This window comes from Chelon labrosus (genome assembly GCF_963514085.1).
Source record: "Chelon labrosus genome assembly, chromosome: 8".
Taxonomy (NCBI): domain Eukaryota; kingdom Metazoa; phylum Chordata; class Actinopteri; order Mugiliformes; family Mugilidae; genus Chelon; species Chelon labrosus.
The window spans coordinates 16945127-16967115 of NC_140358.1; the positions used below are offsets into that span (position 1 = coordinate 16945127).

Consider the following 21989-nt stretch of genomic DNA (forward strand, 5'->3'; position numbering starts at 1 on the left):
GTGCTGTTTTATAGTGCTGACGCAGTACCAGTTGTTCTAACGATTTACAGGGAAATTCTGATTACTGATGCAATTAGGTACATTAAACACAACTGGTAGATCTTAGTGGGCTGATAGGCAACACATGTCTCTGTGCAATTACATTCTGTGTTTCCCTGTCATCAACCCCCCCCCCTCTCTCCCAGGTCTCTGTCAGGCCGTATCGTCGGCGGCGTGTGGTGGTTCTTCACCCTCATCATCATCTCTTCCTACACAGCCAACCTGGCTGCCTTCCTAACAGTGGAAAGAATGGTCTCTCCCATAGAAAGCGCCGAAGATCTGGCCAAGCAGACAGAGATAGCATATGGCACTCTGGATTCAGGCTCCACAAAAGAATTTTTTAGGGTGAGTGGCGTCAGAAAACACGTTTGGTTCCACACACACACACACACACACACACATATACACAACGCTAATCAGCCGGTGGTTACTTGCCTTTTAGCTCAAATGGAAAGTAATGCAAAGGCGTAAATATTTTGCACTCAGGCGTACTAAATCATAAAAACCGCTCTGCGTAATGTCCTTGTTCAACTCCTCCTCGCAGCTTTTCCATTTTTTACTTTCAGTCCAGCACTCTTGACCTGCCCGAGATTGCTCCAAATGAGGCATGTTGACAGAAAAGCAGTTCTTGAACTCTTATGACACGAACGTGAAATTTATGCAGCAGTACTGCAGTGTGCAACCTTGAGGCACTGAGGCTGTCAGCAGAAAGCGTGATAACAACATGGAAGACTCGGAGGTGATAAAAGCAGGAGGCTAATCAAAGCACCCACATCAGACTCAAACTCAGAAGGGTCAGTTCATGAAGTATAATTAGCTAGCTGGCCGTGGTTGGCAAATTGGACCTGATGAAGAAGAGCCCTGTAGGTCGAACAGAGCGGCCTGAAAGACGTTTTAGATGGAACAAGCAATATGTCCATCGGCATTAGGGACCAGCCCGGCAATTAAGTCATAAATGAACTCAAATCTGAAGCGAAAGTGTATTAGTCTCTGCAAGGCATCCACATGTTCGCTAAGCAGGAGTTAAACAGTGCTGCACGTCTATAACGCGATCAGCCGTCTGCTGCGAAATCCATAGATGCCTCAGCTCGTGGCGTGGCTTCACCGACGCTGAAAGCGAATTAATAAAACGGCACTCTGCCTGTGATGACGAAAACGCAATATGACAGTCTTTTATCTTACGCTCCCTCATTACTCATCAGCAGGAGAGAAACAATTCATATGTTTCACAGCTGCAGCCTGTTGGCAGAGAGAGCACTTCATTTGTTTTACCCCTGGGTTGAATTGCTCATAACAACAAAATGCAGAATCAAATCTGTATTTTTTATTTTTTTCCAGACAAAGAGGGACAAGATAGCGTCTGCAGAGCTTGAAAATCCTTTAGTTTAACGTCTGTAAACACTTGGTTACAAACCGTGTGTGAGTGTGTTTTCTTGTAAACATGGCAACTGACAAGCTTGACAGGCATCACTTTATCCTCCACAGAACACCTCGCAAAGCCTGTCACCGCCCTTTCATCAGACAGAAGAGTTGGTGCACAGGTTTATTTAGAGTGTACTGTACGCCTTTGTGTCGCAGACGTGACGGATGCCAATTACAGATTCGATTTCCAGCCTGACAACGCAGCCACCGAAGGTCTGCTGGTGGGACGATCTGAGGAGCGATCGCGGTTTTCCTCCGTTCGGTATAATGAGTGTCTTAGTTACATCCCCAAGTCTTCAAATAGGAAATGACATGTGTGAACCGCTATTCCAGGGGACTTTTAATTAAAGCTGTGGAGGGCTGACAAGGAAAAAAACACACTGATTAATAGGAGTTCAAGTTCTATTTCAGATCTGTTTTTCAGGAAATACATCCAGGCTTAATTAGACCCATACGGCACCAGCCAGCTGGAAATTTTAAATCAAGTCCAAAGTTTCAAACCCGACATATGTCATCATCTCTGACACCACATGGCCTTTCATTTTTGATGATTGCACCTAGTTTGTTTTCTCCTTGGTGATAAGAAAAATGTGCTCACTGATTGCAGACCGAGGTGGTTTTTATGTATTAATATCAGCCGGATTATCCCTGTGTCTTCTTCGGTTTAAGACATCCCTACCAGGTGTTTGTTTTTTTTTTACCTAAGCTGACAGTTTGGACATGCGGATTATTACCTGACAGTGACAGTATTCCCATCGCTGGTTGCATCTTCATTTGGCGGTAGGGCTGTGAAGGAATTTTCAAAGAGTGGTGTTTGAGTAGGTCCCTCAGAAAGCCCCGATTCCGCCGCTCACAACCAACTAGGACAGCTGGCCTGGGAGAGCTCGCTGACGTGCCCAGCGGAAGCCCGACTGGCTCTAGGCGTTTGGCAGCGCCTCGCTACCCGCTCTTGGCTCCTCCGTCCCCAGACTACCCTGCTTGTTTGGGCGCCCTCTTCTCCTCTGTCTCCAGCCTGTCTGTTGCTTTACCTTGAGACAATGCGGGATAGCTGGGAGCTTTGTGTTGCTCTTCCCTCAGCACAGCAGCTGTCATGCGCCGCTGCACCACTGCGGTTTGTTTCATCATTTTAATTCCTGTCATGGATCTTTTCATGCAGTCAGTCGAACATTTGTGTTTTGGATGATTAGAAAATGATGAGTTGTACCAGCGAGGCCATGTTTATCCTCTTGATGAGGTTTTATTCCATCAAAAAAAAAAAAAAAGAAAAGAAAAAGCTTGGCTCAGTTACGTTTTGAAATGTACATAGAAGGAGAAGCCGGCTTGTAATAACGGTTGGGGTGATAAAATGAGCTGATGCGGCTGTTTAATTACGTGTAAAGACCGGGGTGAGACCATCAAAAGACAACCACACTGCTGTCCCTTCATGCACCTCATTTAACAGCGTAACAATGAAAGAATGATAATTACGTAGAGGAATGAGACCGCGGCATTGTTTTCTGTTCTCCTCAAAAGAGCACACGTAAATCAAAGCCTCAACGGCAAACATCGTGCATCTCACTGATCTGCAGGTGTGGTGGAGGCCGGAAAACAACAGCTTGAGTGCAGTCAGCAATGCATTTTACTAAGCATGAAAATCAATTTCACGTCTCAGCTATTGTGGCACAGACACAGTGTTTAATAAGTAGCTTTTTATGCAGAGCAGACCTGCATTAGGGCAGGGCTGCATGAAGAGGAGTCGGCAAGGAGATTTACACAAGAAAATCCTTAGGTCGCCCCGCAATCACATGCAGCACGTTGTAGCGCAGCTCCCCGAGCCCTTGTCACTTTGTGTTTCGATACAGTGCCGAGTAAAAGGGAGGCGCCTATTAAGATTAGAGTCTGTTTGCATAAAAGAGAGAGCTGACAAAAGTGACTAATGCAAGATAGGCTTAAACTCTGAGGAAAAGCGCTGCCCTCAGAGGGCCGCGGCGAACTTTAGATGAGCAGCAACAGCAGGCGCGAGAGGAGCTATTGGAGTCCAGCAAGACGCATCAAAGACGAGCAATTGGTATTCAGTGTGTAGCGCACACCACTTCAATGACGAAGTACACCCCCAGAGCCTCAACTTTCATCTCTGCATACTTGAGATACAGGTAGTCCTGGCACACAGGATATTGGGGGAAAGTGGCGACGCCGACAAACAAAATGGAAGCGAAGGAAAGTCGAATGAAATGCAGCGGCGGGTGTTGCGGAGATGGCCTTTAGATACGCGAGCAGTGGAGCGCATGCGAGGGAGACTGTAATGAAAGCAGCCTGCGACGCCAAAGGAAGAATAAAGAACAGGCTGCAGTTCGAAGGGCAGTGGACAGAGGTCTGGAAATTCTGCGTAACTCAGAATCAATACAGATTAAGTGGTTATTTAGAATGGAGGGGTCAATTTCTCTGACTTTGGACTTTAATCACTCGTCTCTTCTCGGACATTTTAATGGCATTGGTGGAGATTCTGGGACAACAAAATCTCCAAATGATAGATTTACCACTGATCAGCTGTGTAAACCCCTCTTATCTTTATTTTCCCTTCAGCGTCATTGAAGACTTTTAGTTTTAGTGTTAGATGGTAATAATTGTCTCAGGCAGCTATAAACAAATAGAGGCCAGTAGTTGACCACTGCTAAAGGTGTTCCTTTTAAAGTTTTTATCCAAACTTTATGACGTTATATAGATCTGCTGCAGATAACACTACAAATACAAGGCCAGTGTATCATAAATCCAAATGGGATCTTGTTCCATGAGCTTCTACAACTCAAATTGCCACCCACTGCAACAATTGCTATAAGAATTTGACATGACATGGACATAATATGGTTTCACTCATATCCAGAAAAACTCCCACTCTTATTACAGACATGTTTGAGCTCAACACATTTTAGGCTTTAGAGCAGGTGTGTCAAACTCATTTTAGTTCAGGGGCCACATACAACCCAAAATAATCTCAAGCGGGCCGGACCAGTAACATAACAGCATAGTAACCTATGAATAACGACAACTCCAGATTGTTTCTGTTGGTTTTGTGACAAGAAGTAAATTAGGAGAATGTAAAAAATGTAATTTCTTAAGACAAATAAGAGCAAATGTTGGCACATTGGTGTCTGCTGTTGAGCCCTGGATCTCAGTGTTGTGTACTGTCCGCCTTTCTTACTAAAACAGTGGATAAAATAGGAATAGCAGTTAGTTTTATTCAAAGATTGCCGTCCTAATTATCGCACTTTGTAAATTCATGATGCCGGCCAGATTAGACCCTCTGGCAGGCCGCTTTTGGCCCGCAGGCCGTATGTTTGACACCTCTGGTTTAGAGGAAGAAAGGCAGCTAACTTGATAAATTATATATATTTTTTTATATTAGTGTCATTATCGAAGCACATGAAGCAAAGCACAGAGCATGCTGTTTAGAAAACGCTCTGTTCCAAGGAAGGATTTCCTTTGTTATCAGCAAAAGTACAAATATCAGTGCCGCTTCAAAGGAGGTTTTCTGATCACTCATCTCTTCATAGTGGCGATGTGGGGGACTCTGTCCTCTCCCACTTGTCTTTCTTTTCTCGTCTGCATCATAGACCACGACAAGCAGTAAGCATTTTATCTCCAGACTGCGAAGATATATCCACAGGCTACCCCGTGTAAGAGGGTAATAATCTTCTCAGGCCGTTGTAGTAAAACATGGGCCGGTGGCTGACTGTTGCTAAAGGGTTTCCTTTTAAGGTTTTAATCAAAATATTTATGGGACTTTTTATAAATCTGCCGCAGATAACACTATGAATACGAGGCCGATGTAAATCCCACTTAGACAAATCACTACTGCAGCACTCGCTATAACAAAACCGTGGTCACTTTGAACTGCAGCTCCAGTGAGAAAAACTGTAAGTGAGGCAGGAAACTGGAGCATGGTTTCGTCCATATCCCAAAAACATCTCTTCTTGTCATTTTTTTATATATACAGTTCATCTCTATTAGCTGTTATCAATGATTTGTTTGATCTAACCACAGTCTCTTCTTCTCGCTCATGGATGTTTCTCTAGCGTCTAGCTGTGGTGTTTGTCCCAAGGATAATAAGGGCTCCTAAAACACAAATTATTAAACTAAAGTTTCAAATATCGGTGGAATTTTAAATGAACAGCAGCTGAAAGTTTCACTTCTCTATGATTAACGCCTCCAGATGAGGAGAGCTGTGCAAACCGGGGCTTTAGGTCACAGTATAAATAAAATATAAGTAAATAATTCAGATAATATTATCCGCTTCATTCAGTACTTCCATTCAGACATGAATGATGCAGGACACTGTTTATCTTTATATGTGGACAGCCAATTAATTAAACCTCAGATCTTAGGGTGCAACGCAGAGCGTGAGTCATTTGTCAGCACTTACAGTTCAAGTATTCGCACTTAAGTTCTACGGGGAAAAATAACATCTGCCCTCAGACCCAATCCTGAAACAGTTAACGGAGCCAGATATTTCCCACCGGAGTCAGTGGAGACTAAAACAGAGCTACAAGAACCACCAGATTTCCTCTGACTTCCCCTTTAATGTTATCTCGCTCACGGCGCAAGTCACTTTCTTTTTATTTCTCGTCTTAGGTCAGCAGGCTTGAATAACAGACCTGTCTTCATGGCTATTAGTCAGCAGGAAACACACTGCTTCAGACAGATTTGCAGGAGGAACACCTACACAGATGATGTAACTGCGTCAGCTAGGTAGGAGGGCTGGCTGAGACTGACTACCGAGGCACTCTATTATGAAGGGAGCAACATTATGACGGCTTTAGTGCAGATTTTAAAGGCATTTAGAGGAGGGGGAGTGTTGGGCCATTTGCAAGTTACCCAACACAGAGCCATATTTCTCTATGCTTCAGACAACAGACATCAAATGTAGCCCCCTCCTGTTAATGGGCAGGAAGCTCATTCTAAATGCAGCAGCGTGTTCTAACAGGGCCATTATTAAGGCGTGAAGGAGCGCCTCATGGACAAAGCGGTATTTATGGCAGCATTTAATTGCTCAACAAATTGTCTGCTCATTGATGATGGGCTTTTTCAGTCATTATTCCGTAACTGAGTTTTAAATGACCGCCGTAGATGAGAATGTGAATGATCACGTGTTTAAAGGAGGTTGGGGCAGACTTTCATGTGTGTGTTTGTTTCTGTGAGGATGAATATGTGTGTGAGAGAAGTCAATAATCAAATATCTGTCTTTCCCCGTTGGGCTTTCTCACTGTATCTCTTTGTGTGTCCGCTGCAAGAATCTCGCAGTTGCAGTGAAATCGGCCTATTCAGGTTTTGGTCGCACTTCGTCCCCGCTCTGATATTGATGAATTGACTTCATAAAGCACTGAGGCAGCACACTCTGTCGTCAGTAATCAATGCCCACATCCATTCCTTTCTCTTCATTTGAGGAGGCGTCTGGAGCTTTCCCTCTGCTGAGCAGATGAGCCCAGTGTCTTTGGGGAAATGTCCTCCAAACTTGTGTCCTTTTCATGATGTTTGACGCGTGCAAACTGAACATGACTGTCGACAAAAACATCATATTTAACTTTGACTATCCACCCCACCCCGTTCATTGTACTTGCATCAAAAGGAGAATGGCAATCACCCAAACTTCAAATCCTTGTCATCTGAGCTGGGAACATTCATCATGCAAACTTTTTAATATGTGTTATGTTGCTGTCTCATCTCATCCTCACCCTTAGCATGATTCACTGTGACAGATGCCTGCAAACAAATTGTATATGATTACATAAAGCCAGTAAAGCACTTTGGTTAGGTCAAGGTTAATGCTTTTGTTTATTAATAGAAATGCATCAGGAGATGGATATGCTGTGGATATGCTCTTTTTATGGGGGCTTTTATCAATTTAAGGCAGTGTTGTTTGTGTACTGATCAGTATGTTTGGACACGCAAAGCCACAGAGCTCAGTTTATCTTGTAATTCAAGTGTAATTATCTTAAACTTTGAATAAAGAGCTTTACATTCGGTGACCTTTACATTTTTCTAGCAGTCTTAACTGGCTTTATGCCCATTTAACAAGCAGATAAGCTAACAAATATCTGCATTACTTTTTCAATTAAGCTTATTTAGTCTGTAAAATATCATAATATGAGATGAAAATCATTACATTCTGTGTCAGTCCAAACACTCAAAGCTAAATTCCCAGAGAAAATATATATTTGGTATTTTTAGCCATGCTAACCAGCAGCCTGGCTAAAAATAAGCATCATTATCAGTTCAGATCGTTACTTTGATTTTGGTTTTGCGGATCGATACCTGCAAAACCCTTGACAAAATGAAACATTACACCTTCTTAACCTCTGCACGTTAGCATTGTCTTGGTGAGAAACGTTAGCATGCTAACATTAGCATGTAGCTGCTGGCATCGCCGTGCCTGCAAACGAGTATTGTCGTTGAATTATGGCGCATTCACATGCTCCTCAGATGTTCTCATTTTCATGTTCTCAGTCGGGAAGTCAATTCCTGACTTTGTTTTGTTCGTGCGGTTTTCTGTTGAAATATGGAAATGACATGGGCACTGCAACAAGAACTGTTTTGTACTTATTTCCTCCAAGCTTTTAAGTAGTACGCTGATAGCGGTTTCCAGTATTTGCGTGAGAAGGGAACTGGATCAGGAGTGTGATGACATATGACTAATTTCAACCATATGCCCAATCGTAAAAAAAAAAAAAAAAATGTCCGTATGTGCTCAAAAGGATGGACTTCGGCGCTTGTGAGAGATGGATAACATGACTACATACATAACTCGGTTACATTTACGTATGTCCGCCGCGTTTCTGCGTATATCATATTCCAAGTTGTTCCAACTTGGGGGGCCAAGAACAGATTTTTCACATGAACGCACAATAATTAAACTAAATGACTTGTGCCCCTAGTCACAGATGTTGGTATATCTATAGCAGTGTCCATATTGTACACACAAACCCTTTGGTTGACGGTATCCTTTAATTCAGTTAAACCCTTAGACTTTATCTGGCCTTCACTGAAAAGAAAGTATATATTTTATAGTTGGGATCCAGTATTCAGTACACACTGCCACTTGAGATTATGGCTCATCACTGCTTGGACCGGGATCACACCAGGATGTGTGAAACGCCTATGCCAAAATAAATCCAGCGGCACTGAATAATTTAATTGATGCTTATTATAGATAGCACCCAACTCCCCCAGATTTTACAGGCTTGCTAAGCCTGACCTCAGGCGCTGGGAAAATGCTCATCTTTGTCACTTTGTGATGGGTTGCCTTGTTGTTCACTTCCCCTGCTCCTTCTGCACATCGCCTTTGAGTCGCGGCAGAGATATTCCATTAACAGTGTTGGTGAAATGAATGACTGCAATAAGCTCTACAAGTTAAATTAGGACCATAAACCAAGGCTCGGTTCACTGAGGCAGGATTCTCAACAAACTCCAAAACCTGTGCAAGTTTTTCAAATAAAATGGTCATTACCAGCAATTGACTGTCACAAGCGTTGAATTGTTGAGGATGTTTTTGCATAACTACTACGCAAATGCCATATTTTCTACCAAGACCTAGCTTGCATGCATCACTTACTGTAATTCGGTGAAACTGAGACTGCAGAAACATATTTGAAGAGTCCATTTGTGCTGATGAAGAGAAATGGATTTTGTAAATTTTTGTACTTAATGATCTTGTAAAAGTCCGCCTGCAACTGTATATTTCCTGGAAGTATTTAAAGATATCACGCAGCCACTTTCCGAGATGTCTATGAATACTTTGTGATGCCACTTTAAATCATGTGATCATTAAGCACAAGAATCCTACAAAATCCATTCTGTGCACATGACTTTTGTGTTCCTAAACTACTTCTCCTTTTCTTCCCCCTTGCACAGCGATCCAAAATAGCAGTGTACGAGAAGATGTGGTCGTACATGAAATCTGCCGAACCCTCTGTGTTTGTTAAGACCACGCCCGATGGCGTAGCCCGGGTACGAAAGTCGAAGGGCAAGTTTGCCTTTCTCCTTGAATCCACCATGAACGAGTACATCGAGCAGCGGAAGCCGTGCGACACCATGAAAGTGGGGGGGAACCTCGACTCGAAAGGCTACGGTGTGGCGACGCCCAAAGGCTCTGCATTAAGGTGGGTGGAATAATATAACAATATCCCCCATGTTGTTATAGTATTCCACCTACCCTGATGTCCCCCTGTTGTCATTCTCTTCTCTTCTTGTTTTTTGTTCTTTTATGGACACAGAGGTAACGGTAGTATGTCTTTCAATGCACTTGGATACAAAGGCTAATTAATGATCATCAATGTTTTTGACAGTATTTTTCTACATGTGTTAACTGTTGCTGTTTTATCGTAGAGGAATCAAATCCAGATCATGAGGCTAAAGCTAACAATCATTTCATATTTATGTCTCTCTTACTGTTGCTTTTCTCTCCTTCGATCTCTCCTTCTGTCCCGTGTGCCGTCCTACCTGACTGTTGTGTTGTCACTTTTAATTTAACAGTTCAATGGTTTTTCAATTTAGCCCTTAAAAGCTGCGCTGTCACTTGTGACGAATGTTAATTGCATGATGTTTGTTGTTGTTACTTTTCTTCTCAATGACAAGTGTCCCCATCCCGCACACTTCAGTTCTAAACTACGTAACCCTTCATGCCACCTTTTCCAAGATTTAACTCTGTCTATACCTTATATGAGCCTTTCTTATCTCTCCATATTCCTTAAATTCTTAAACAATTTGTCCTTTCCTAGACCATTCTGATTAACGGATAGTATTCTGTGCATAAGCCCCTGCTTTTGACAGTGGTAGTCTCTCTACCATTACCTATTACTATGATGCTTAGTGCAATTATTACTTTGCATTAGATTTCTCACGGACCTGTGCATTTTCTTACAAGTTATGTTTTATCGTTTCAAGAAATGCTGTTAACCTGGCAGTTTTAAAACTGAATGAGCAAGGCCTCTTGGACAAATTGAAAAACAAATGGTGGTACGACAAGGGAGAGTGCGGCAGCGGGGGAGGTGACTCCAAGGTCAGCCTCGATGTCACCACAATCGGGTACCATAGTGCAGAGTAATCGGCAATGCTGTTACAACAACCCAACCATAACCAAACCAACTGTCCGTCCCGACAACCTGCTGCTGCCGCCTCAAAGGCAGATTGGCAAATTTACTGATAGTCTGACCAGACGGTTCAACAGCTCAGATCGATCTAAGGAGCCCTTTCTTGACCAACAGAAATATATTTACTGTAGACTTAGAGGAGATTGAGGATAGGTGTTGATGTGGGAACGTGGCTGCCCTGCATTTGTGAAAAGCTGAGCTTTGTTTATTCAGCCTTACACATGTGCAGGGCAGATCACTAGTTTTAGATATTAAAGGTATTATCTAGGTAGCTTTGATAGTTTGAATGAAACCACTTGATGGAGTCACGGAGCTGTAGTTGAAGAAGAGACACATTTTCCAGTGACGTTGTACTATAGGCCAAAATCCCCCAAACTTCCCTTATGAAGGTGAGGTTTGCTAATCCTGTAAAATATGGCTTTGCAGTACTTCAATGCACGGCTGCTTCACATCCATGAAACTGGCCCAGAACCTATGAGCTTAAAAGCCAATTCTACTTAATGACGAAAAAAAAAAAAAAAAGCTGCTCAGCCGAGGCCAACAGGAAAGCAAGGGGAACAGCGGCGTCTTGAGGGGACTAAGCATTGCAGGCAAACGTGAGAATTCTAATTAAACAAAAGATTGTTTTTAACGGGTGATCCCATGAACCACCTGTGGCTTGATTGCGCCACACGCGCTTCCTACCTCAAATCATTAATAACCCAGCTGTGACCCTTTTGTACATCAGATCTCTCCACCTTCTTCCACGGTTAAATGATGAATGATTTTTCCATTAGAGCAGCTAATGGCGCAAAGTGTGAAACTCCACTCGACTGTGACAACTTCGTATAATGCTACTTTGATTATGTGCCACGAGGAATTGTGATATTTTCAACAAGAATAACGCACAGGCGGGAGAATTGTATTCTTTACAATGCAGGTCAATTTAATGACAAATTGTGTTGTCAGCGCAGATGTTATGATGCGGGTCAGGTAATTGGTTAGATTACAGACAAACTGCAAGGTCACATGGTGTACAGATTGCACCGATGCACTCTTAATGTCATCTGTCATGGATTGGTTTTGAGCACAATGAATGATTGAGAATCAAGAGCTTGCATGAGGCAACTATCGCCTAATGTTTTATTACATGTTAAAAATGTTCAAAAGTCCCATTTTGTTATGTGTTAAATGCTAACATTGTTGTGTTTTGCTGTCACTGAGCTCAGGAAGCCTCCCCGTGCTGCTCAGAGCATTTGAAAGCATCTGTCTCTTGTGCCGCCATCGATCTATTATCATGCACAGGTATGTACTGTCCGTCTGTTTCCTGGCTTGTTTTGGCTCTCCAGGACTCAGTGGAAAGGCCCGATTAGGTGGAATAAAGCTGCCTGGAGCGCCGCGTTCCAAAACAGTGGATCGCTTGGCCCGGTCCTGCTCACAACTCGGCGTTCCAGCAGACGTCGGGAGATGCACATAACCGTGCGCACAGCTGCATGCACATCCACTCACACTCGGTTAACAGCGCTCTTTCTTGCCCAGAGGCACAACGCGGCGCGGCCTAGATTGAGTTTCAGACACAGAGCATGTTACAGGGTAATTGCATTGTTAATCAATGTCTCTCCAAGCCAAGACAATGGTCTGGTCTTCACAGTCCGTTTCCCCAGATTGGCTATGAGGGATATACAGTGGTGTAATCTTCTCTCAGTGCATTATGCATTGCATGGATCCCCTTGGGGGACATTGTTCCCAGGGAGTAGTCAGGTCAGTCATTTATCGATGCACTGTTGTGTTTCTTTGCTTCCAATTTGCTTTTTGCTTTCACAGATGGACTTAAATTACAAATGCTCTGCTGTTGTATTATGACTGCAAAACGTGATCTTTATCTAGCTTTGGAATTGTTCAGTTGTTTATTTTTTTCCTCCCCAAAGTTATTTAGCGCAATAGAGTTATATGCTAATTCATGTTGACATTCAATATTATAGTCATGATATAACTTCTAGAGACATCAAACAGCAAGTAAACATCTGTGACGAACATTAGATTAGGCAGCTACGGGCGAGTATGAGATGAATTATTCCGCTGATACTTTTGAGCTTAGTCCTGCAGCTCAGTGCAGTTTGGTTGGGACACACTCATCTGACACTAATCTGGCATAATTGGAAGATAAGGTTTTCTTAGCGTTGTGACGGAATACAACGCGCAAGAATTAATTAAGCTTTCACTTTTGGGTGTAGTTGCTTGAATCGGAAATTGGCTGTAGTACCTCCAGAACTGACAGTGACGGAAGTGTTAGATATCACAGGATTTACTGTAACACCACGTACGTGGAACGGTAGAGTCTATTGTTCAGGTTTTTCTGTTTGTTAAGACAAAGCTCCTGCTGGAAAGAACTGGTTAAATGCTGTGCAAAGCCTCTGAGACTATCTGCCCCTGAATCAATGCCCCTCTATGCTTTTTGGTGCTCATAGACTTGCAGATCGTACTTTCAGTACCTGCTTGTTGACCTGGTAACAGCGTCTGCCGATTACTCAAAGCGATATGGGTAGGTCCTGGCTTTAGACTAGGGGTTATGAAGGTAATAGGTAGAATGCCTGCTCTTTGTGATGTTGACATAGCCAGGTGCCCTGCTTTATCGCTTTGTAAAGTATGTAGTAGTTTAAAAGTTGAATAACATAAAATAACATAATATAATGTTATTTATGTTATTTCCCACGTGAAGAACTCCTGTAAACCTTGCAGTATTGAAACTCAGTGAACAAGGCATCTTAGACAAGCTGAAAAACAAATGGTGGTACGATAAGGGTGAATGTGGAACCAAGGACTCTGGAAGTAAGGTCAGTCGCTGCAGGTCTTTTGTACTGATTCCAAATTGCATTTTGACGTACTGTTCATATGCAAGACAAGACTTTGTTTATTTGCTACACATAGTTTTTCTTTTTTCTTAGTGTTTCAGTTTTTTTTTTTTTTTTAATGCCACAAGCTGTAACTCAGCTCATATGTGGCTTTAACCCAAGGCACTGCTTCCCCATTTTTTCTTCTCTTTTTTTATGGCATACAGATGAGACACTTTTTGATGCAGTATAAAATGTAGAAACTCCTTTTTTTGTGAAAACTGTAATGATAAGACTATGGGGGATTGCCACAGTGCCTCTCAGATGTACTATTTGAATTGAATCACAGCAAGTAACAGTTGTTGATAAATGCTATTTTTGCTCATTTTCATTCTTGACATTCATGATACTTTGACCATTATGCTGCTGTTTCTATTTACCAAACTGTTAATGAAAATTTGATTTATTTGTGTTGTTACTAGTTTGCATTGCGATGCGTCTATTAGATTCTCCGGCCTCCTGTGGTGTGATGAACAAGCAAAGCCTCTTATTGTGATGATTTACGCAAATTCGGCTCCTCTAAGCGGCGATGGCGCCGGAGGGTGTCCTCTGAATCTTGTGGCTGCTCTCAGATGAGGTTAGAGGCTTTGTTTGCACATTACAAGAAGTCGGGGAATGTAATAAACCCACTATTTAACCCTCTGAGATACAGTCAAAGCTTCGGGTTGCAGGTTAGGGTCGCAAGATAGCCTCGCGGTAGCGCCACGCTCATAGGGTTAAACTGCAAATAGTAAAACTCTAATGAACAAATTTTTAATGAATATGTTTGGTAGGTAAGCAGCAGCAAAATGGTTTGATATTTAGTGTTTTTTTTTTAACTTTAATTGAGCTATCATTCATATATTATGAATTTGACTGTACTGTATGACAGTGTTGCCATGAGAGTTATACGTACATGTCGCTATGAGGATTGAAAAGACAGGGATTTTCAGACCTATGCGATACTGACCAGCTTCCTTATATGGTCAAGAGCAGAAGCCATTTTACATATATATATATATAAATATATTTCAGGCAGGTCAGGGAAAGCTCTGCGTTCACCAGCAGACAGGGCACTAACAGCTGGCTTCTTTCTCCTTAGTGGAGAATGGCTTGACTATTGCAGGCTAGTTCAGTGTGACACTTGTAGGAAAATCACATCATTAGCACATCATTACATGTCTAATTTCTGTTGCTTATAGCAGTTAGTATCCACAGTCTTCCACTGGTAGCATCAGCAAGATAGAGTAGGATATTTTACAATTAAATCAGTTTTACTGTTGAGTCGAGACAAGGCTACGCGAGGCTCAGTGTGAAAGATACAGGCTGCATTTTGTTCTGCTGCCCTCGCTCTACTGCAAAATTCTTAACTATGTTATTCACTTTCCCCCAGGACAAGACAAGTGCTCTCAGCCTAAGCAATGTGGCTGGTGTCTTCTATATTCTGGTCGGAGGGCTGGGGCTGGCCATGATGGTGGCTCTGATAGAGTTCTGTTATAAATCACGGCAAGAAACCAAACGGCTGAAATTGGCCAAGAATGCCCAGAATTTTAAGCCGGCTCCCCCGACCAACACCCAGAACTTTGCCACATACAGAGAAGGCTACAACGTATACGGAACCGAGAGCGTTAAGATCTAGAGGTACGTCGCCGCTCCCCGCCGTCCAACAGGGGCCCCCGTGTGCACTGTGGGCCGATGAATCATTTAGCTCCCAGTCATATCAGTGAGAGTAAATTATTCAGCTGCCGCTTGTGAAGTTGTTTATGGTCGTCAAGTTGGAGGCAACAGAACACACATGCCCACTCAAATGCGAAACTCTTGAGATATTGTTTTTGCCTTGTATCATAGAGTATAGGTTCATGGACAGGGCCTCGGGCTACGTTACGGTTAGAACACAGTGTCTTTTCGAAGTTTATGTGTTAAGTGCAGCGACAAAGAATTGTTGTTTAGCTTTGTGTTGCGTAACTATCAGTTTAAAATTTATAACTGTGTAAAACTGAAATTGGATGTTTAATGGGTCTGTTTTCCCATCAACATATAGTCCCACTTAGCCGTAGATGGTTTTGGTTTCACTTGCCCAATAATGACACCCGGACAGCAGTTAAATCCACAGGCGCTGCGGTTAATCCACATGCCGGGTCATAAAAATTAACAATCTGATTAATAGTGGATGGGTTTCCGGTGGGTGAAATAATAGCCTATGTCATTATGAGGAAAATATTACTTAATTAGGTTCTCTAAAATGTGAATATTTGTCCGACAAGGATGAGCAGATATTCATAATTTTTAGTTGAAGGGATTCAATATGTCCTGCATTAACTCTATTGTGGAAATACTGTACCTGCTGCCATTTTTATTTCAAGAAAAATAGAAACGGCAGCAGATTAGTGTCAGAGTGTCGTCACGCTTACGTATAACCCACTGAGAAATAATGGTAAAGTGGGATCAGGTGCTGGTTTTCTAAAATGGATAAGATAATCCGTTCGGGTGGATGGTGGGTTGATGATTTATTCGGATGGTGTCAGAGCAGATCACCATTATTCTCACCCACCTCTTAGATTTCGGTTTCCCTCTTGATTCAATTTAGGTAAATGAAATTTAATTTAATTAAAAAACATGAATAAATCAGTGTGCGTCCTAGTGTAGCCGAATCATGCAAATTGGCTGCAAACGTTTGGAACTGATTGCAAATACAGTTGCAGGTTGTAAACCCAAATAAAATCAGCTGAAAGACGCTAAAGGTTGCGCCATAGTTCTCCACGGCCCCATCTCTGCGAGCAACCCGTTCCACATTGCATGCAGACGTTTAACAACTGCCAATATAAATAAAGTTGTGCACCATCTATTGTATCGTCTATGAGGCAATTTGAGACCATATAATACTTAATACGGCACAGAACATGCTGCGAACTGTTTTCGTAGGTGCCATTTCTACAAAGGTTTCCACAGAATTTCCAGTAAAAGCTCACTTTGAAATGTCACTAGAGAATGGTTTTAAGTCTTAAGATAACTATACGCAGCAGTTCAGTGGCATTGCGCTGAACAAAGGAAAATATGCACTGTGAAGTACACAATTAAATGTCAATCTTGTGTTTGATTAGATGGATCGCACGTGTGTTCGCGCTGAAAGCGTGGCTCGTCAGCAGAGAGAACATATTTTGTCAATCAGCTGCATACGGTTTCCAGAGTAGAAGCATTTCGATGACTGGCACCGGAGCGTTTTAAGCTCTTCTGACTAGTCATGTACATCAAGTAATCAAAATGTGATGACAGCTGAGGGGGCTAAAAAATCTGATTAAACCTCAAAGTCCCTGATGAGGCTCATTAGTTGAGTTTAAATTTAACTTAGGTCAGTGTGGTCCAAAGTATTTGATGTCGTTGAGTGAACTGAAAAGGGTTTCAGACCAAGCTATGAAACGAGTAAACTGAAGTCAGGTCCCTATATTTTTAATAAATCTATATATTATATTCACAATGCTTTCAACGTGAGTTTTGCGGATTCTTTTCACGTACAAACCTCAACTCTTCCCATGTTTTCGACGCAGGTTTAGAAACCATGTCCACCGTCCCTTACAACTGTGACGAAACATCTACGAAAGGCACAGGATCACGAGGATTGAGCTTCAGGCCCGAACCCCGCTCGGGCGGACACAGCACGATAATCTGCAATGACGACACGACTGGACTGATCACGGATGGGAAGAGCCGACATGGTTCCCTCCTCTCAGTGCCTTATGGAACTCTGAGTCCAATCAATGCAACTCATTCACAATGATATTGCTTTTTGCTTGAAACTCATACAAAACAGAAGAATGGTGCAGTGATTAAAAAAAACAAAAACTATGTATAGATATATCTACCTGTATCTACTGTATATGAATGCAGTTTAGAGATATAGATAGATATACATTTAACATGAATGAGACAACTAAAGCCATCATTTGCAACCCTAAGCACATTTTGAAGTGCCACAACGTCGACGAATCTTACGTGACAAGTGTCAAAATTGGTTTCTTGTATTCAACACGATCAGATTACTCTTCATCGTTCAGCTGCCAGATTTTCACTGGTTTACATGTGTTCAAATTATTTTATTAGACCTACTCAGTGCGCTGTAAGACACTGGTTATTAGACGATAGCTTTTATACTGCTGTAAGTCACGTCTAGTGACCTTGTACTTGTTTTAAAAGATAGACCGACCACATCGGAGTGAAATGCCATTCAGCCCAAAACAATGGCGTGTGTCGTTTGAACTCTGAACTCTGGTGCTGCTGCCACTGTCTTCTGAAAGCTTGACGGGACTCGCGGAGATGAGAAGATGATCTTCGGTTCGGCATTCACGCACCACAGGACCCACAGGTCATAGTTCGCACTTCCAATACTGCCAAGAGTGTGTTTTGTACGACAACGAGAGTGTAAAGCAACGTGTTCATGCCTGAGTAAAAGAAAAGCTGTTTGTGATTTGAAGTTTGTAAAATATATCAAAGGAGTCGCTAAGGGTTCGTCACTCCGAACGGTCTTTCCCTGAAGTCTAGAGTCATTCGAGTCTCCTGTACATCAAAGTTATAAACCAAACAAAAAGGGTAATTCAATTGTAGATCAGCTGCAATCCAGTTAAAGGATAACAGTAATGGCTTTTAAACTGTAGTATTTTGGATTACCTTACCATTTTGTTTAACAATTGCACATTTTACAATGAGCTGTGGTTTGCTTTTAATTTGATTTCTTTTAATGAGCATTACAGTGTTTGGTGACTTCACTTAGTAAATGAAAATGAAAACTATATGAATACAACGGAAAATAGATTTCTACAAGGTTATACCAGGGAGAGTCCTGAAGCTTAGCACATTTCCATATTGCTGTAATAACTTTTTTTTTTGTCCTTTCAAAAAAGACTGTGATTCCATAGGATTTAGGAAGATATTTATCTAATCACCTGAAACTATGGGCAGGTAGTTTTATATTAAAAAAAAAAAATAAAGAAATAAAATTGACAATGTAAAGAAAAAGAACAAGTCCATAAAGATGTGTACATTTAGATAAATGAGAATTATTTATATTACATGATGAAAGACTGCTTTTCCCTTTTTCTGTTTTTCTTTTCTAAGAAACTGCATGTGAAACCAGTGATGCTTGAAGAGCTCCGCTACTCACAAACCAACCTTAGGTTGATGTTAGAAATCCAGCCCTGGTAATTCTTTTGTAAATCAGTTTCACCTTTTTCTTTTTTGTACGTCTCACCTTCTGCAAAAACAAAACACACACAAAAAAAATGACAAAAATGCCAGGCATCGTAGTGGGTACAAAAGAGCAAAAGATGCATGCATAATTTGCTGAACCTCGTTAGTGAGGCGCTGTACAGAGAATTTTAATACATTTTGTAAATAAAAATGTACAGAAAGGTTCCTGTGTCTACGTTAATGTCATTTCACAACACTTGTTTGAACCGGTCTGCGTTGCATAAATCACTGCTGGGACTTAAAAAGGGATTACAGGCGCATGTCTCAGCTTAGGTCAAACACTTTTTAATTGTGGTGTAGCCCGAGAAGCCCCCCTGCAGACGAAGTCACAAAGAGAGGAGATTTTCCTGTAATAGTCCAATATTGAGCCGTTAGTCGGTGGAAGTGTGTGCATGTTTTGGATCAATAGTGAGCACCATCTGCTTCGCTCTCACTCTCCTGCCTTGCATCCACTGATTGAGGGCTCCATTGACAGCTTCATCTGGCGTGTGATCTTTCTTTCCCTCTCTCTCACTCTCTCTCTCCCCGTAAGATGCATTGTGACATAATCAATAATATATTATCATGACCGGCAGAGCATACTGCGCGCACACACACACATGCCGCGCCGCTTGTAATTCCGTCACAATTTTTTAAGCTTTAAAGCGATATTTTAGGGAGGGCCTTTTCATCTGGGTGTACTTTAATGCAGCAAAGGGACAGTTAATCATTTAAACCCTGCTTATTCACACAGTGTAAATCTCACATATACAGTAAACTGTGACAATGCTCAATAGTCTGTGTCATTTTACTGGTCCCTGCTTCTGCATTGTCTGGTAAAATGAATTCCTCCTTTCCAGAGATCCAGCCTGCCACAGCTCAAATAACAAATCCAGCAAACGTGGCAAAACACCAGTGTTTTGGGTTTTTTTCATTCATTTTTGGATGCAGACACTATGATTTGGGATTTATTCAGCGCACCAGTCCTGTGGAACAGACTCTGGCTGTATGAAACGCTACGATCCAAACAACCCATTTCTGACAAAGCATGAAAGGATATTGCTTTTTTGTTCTTCCTTTGCTTCGCTGCCTGTCCTTTTGTGGTGTTTTCCCCCCCTTTCTTTTGCCTGGACCGCTTCCAGGGAGGAATAAGACAACGTGGGGGAGCGGTGTGCGAGTGAGGATGGCACTGCACTGCAGTACATGATGCTCATGAGACTATTGTCTGGAATTAGTTTACTCACCTATCAAAGAGGGCGACACATTGGCATTGTTTGTCCTGCAAGCACAAGACTAGAGGCAACAAGTCATTAGGATGAGGACTGTTATTCAGACAGTGGACCGTTAATTTAATCACAGGGGCAGGAGAGCACAGTTCCTTCCACAAGAGGACAACTAATCATCCCCCGCTGTCTCGTCACACACTTCCTGAACATGTGGAACCGCACGACCAGAGGCTGGCTCCCGGTGCTCGCTGCCTCTTTGGGCCCGTGGCTGCGAAAGTTAATCTGATCTAACACGGACTCTGTCTCCGAGGGGAGAGAAGGTTATAAATGTGTGCGCGCGAGGGAAGAGGCGAACGAGCACGTGAGAGAGCTCGAAAGGCTGGAGAAGGACGTGTCATGGGGAGGATTCTTTGATTGCCCCTGCTGAAAAGAAAAAAAAAAAGGCTCTCTGGTTCAACAGCTTCCCCACTTTGCAGCGTGCTGCAGTCTTTCACCTATCTCTCACTTCAAGGACACAATGAATAAATCAGATTCCAACTCAGTTGTTCCATTTCCCTCTTCTCTGCACTTTAGTTATCTTCAAGTGCACCTAAAGAGACCTGCACTTGACAAGTTCAGTAGACATTGATTACCTTCCCAAACACGTGCCCTATTATTTTGGAGAAAAAAAAAAGTTCAAAGTCACTGTCATGAAGTTGGCTTTTTATTTTTTTCATTGGCTTTTTGACATTGGCATCCTCCCAAGTGCAGCTGCTTCTTTGCTGTTTTCCAATATTCCTGATTTATTTGAACGTTACTAAACCCTCGTTTGCTTCCATTACGCTCTTTGAGCTGCATTTTAATGAATGCAAAGACAATAGAGATGTGGAGAGACAACAGGCGGAGATCATATGTGGCGCCCCTGGGGCACCGCTGTAACGAGATAATATTAGCACAGAAACACCATGCCTATTCTGCGCTGAATCATAAATAATGATTTACATGAACCGTGGCTCTCAACTCATTCTTAGACACCATCCGTAGCATAAAAGGTTTACATTTGTCGTGTTTTGCTGGCGCGTCTCCCGTTTATGCAAAACCTCACTTCTCCAGACAGTGAATAACACAGGTGTGACTCACAGAGACCGAGCAGACAGCAAGAGGAGATTCTGTTACTGTTTGATCAAACCCGAATGGGCAAGACCCGTGGCGTGACTTTGAACGCGGCGCGATCGCTGCAGACAGGAGTGCCAGTCCCAGCGTCTCCAGAGGCAGCTACCCTCGTGGGAGTGGTACACGTGACACTCTGGAGAGTCTACAGTTAATAGAGAATGAAGGCTCCGATGTTCAAGACACATACAGTCAACTAAAGTCCTGACAGGAGTCACACCTCAAAGTGAGAGGTCAGGTGAGAATAGCAAAGCTGACAGGAAGACCACATGTGTTGCAAGTGGCAGCTCAGGGTATGAAAAGGCCTCCTTGTCCAACAGACATGAACACGAGAGGTTTTTATGATCAGCACCTGGAGAGCTGGAGGAGTTGTTCGATCAGTCGGACGGACAATCCAACATCACACATCTCTCCAGGGAAAGAAAGAAAGAATCCACTTTTAGAAGCTCTCATAAACCCAACAGCGCATCGTCAGTTTTCGTTCCTTTAACCTTCCTCCCTGATACCTCGAGTCATGTTTTTTCCTCTCATTTCCATCCAAAAATAAAAAGCTGCGCTCGGGGAGGCTTTGGAGAAGATGTTGAACCCCCTTCCTCAAAACACAACACAAAATATCTTGCGGCTGCATTACATTATTGATTGTTAAGGCTCCGTGGAGAAATTGGTGGTTCTCCCTCTACAACAAGGTTTTCAGTCCTGTTTTTAGTATTGGTACCAAGCGTAACAAGCCTCGGCGCTTTGATTCCGAGAGATGCGCATGGAAAGCTGATAAACGACAAGCTGTGCTGTCTGAGCTTGTGGCATCATCTAAATTTGCCATTTATCATTAGCATCAAAAAGAAAACAAATAAAATTATAACACAAACTGTATGTCCAACGCTACAATGCAATACAATAAACACACTATATTGTTTACAATAAAAAGTGCAGTTCGAAGCAGATGGAGGAGCATGTGTTTATTA

At 42.4% G+C, this 21989-nt stretch overlaps 1 protein-coding gene across 1 annotated transcript in view; it reads left to right on the top strand.

Moving 5' to 3' along the window:
* Nucleotides 1-17848, top strand: part of gria3b (glutamate receptor, ionotropic, AMPA 3b) — a gene marked incomplete at its 5' end in the record, with an annotated part of 81393 nt that extends 63545 nt beyond the window's left edge. Inside the window, 5 exons of the mRNA XM_084550185.1 lie at nucleotides 186-384; nucleotides 9346-9593; nucleotides 10378-10492; nucleotides 14826-15073; nucleotides 16978-17848. Of these exons, the coding sequence (XP_084406311.1) occupies nucleotides 186-384; nucleotides 9346-9593; nucleotides 10378-10492; nucleotides 14826-15071 (808 nt within the window). The 3' untranslated portion in view covers nucleotides 15072-15073; nucleotides 16978-17848. The remainder of the gene's footprint in view (nucleotides 1-185; nucleotides 385-9345; nucleotides 9594-10377; nucleotides 10493-14825; nucleotides 15074-16977) is intronic.
* Between the last annotated feature and the right edge of the window lie 4141 nt (nucleotides 17849-21989).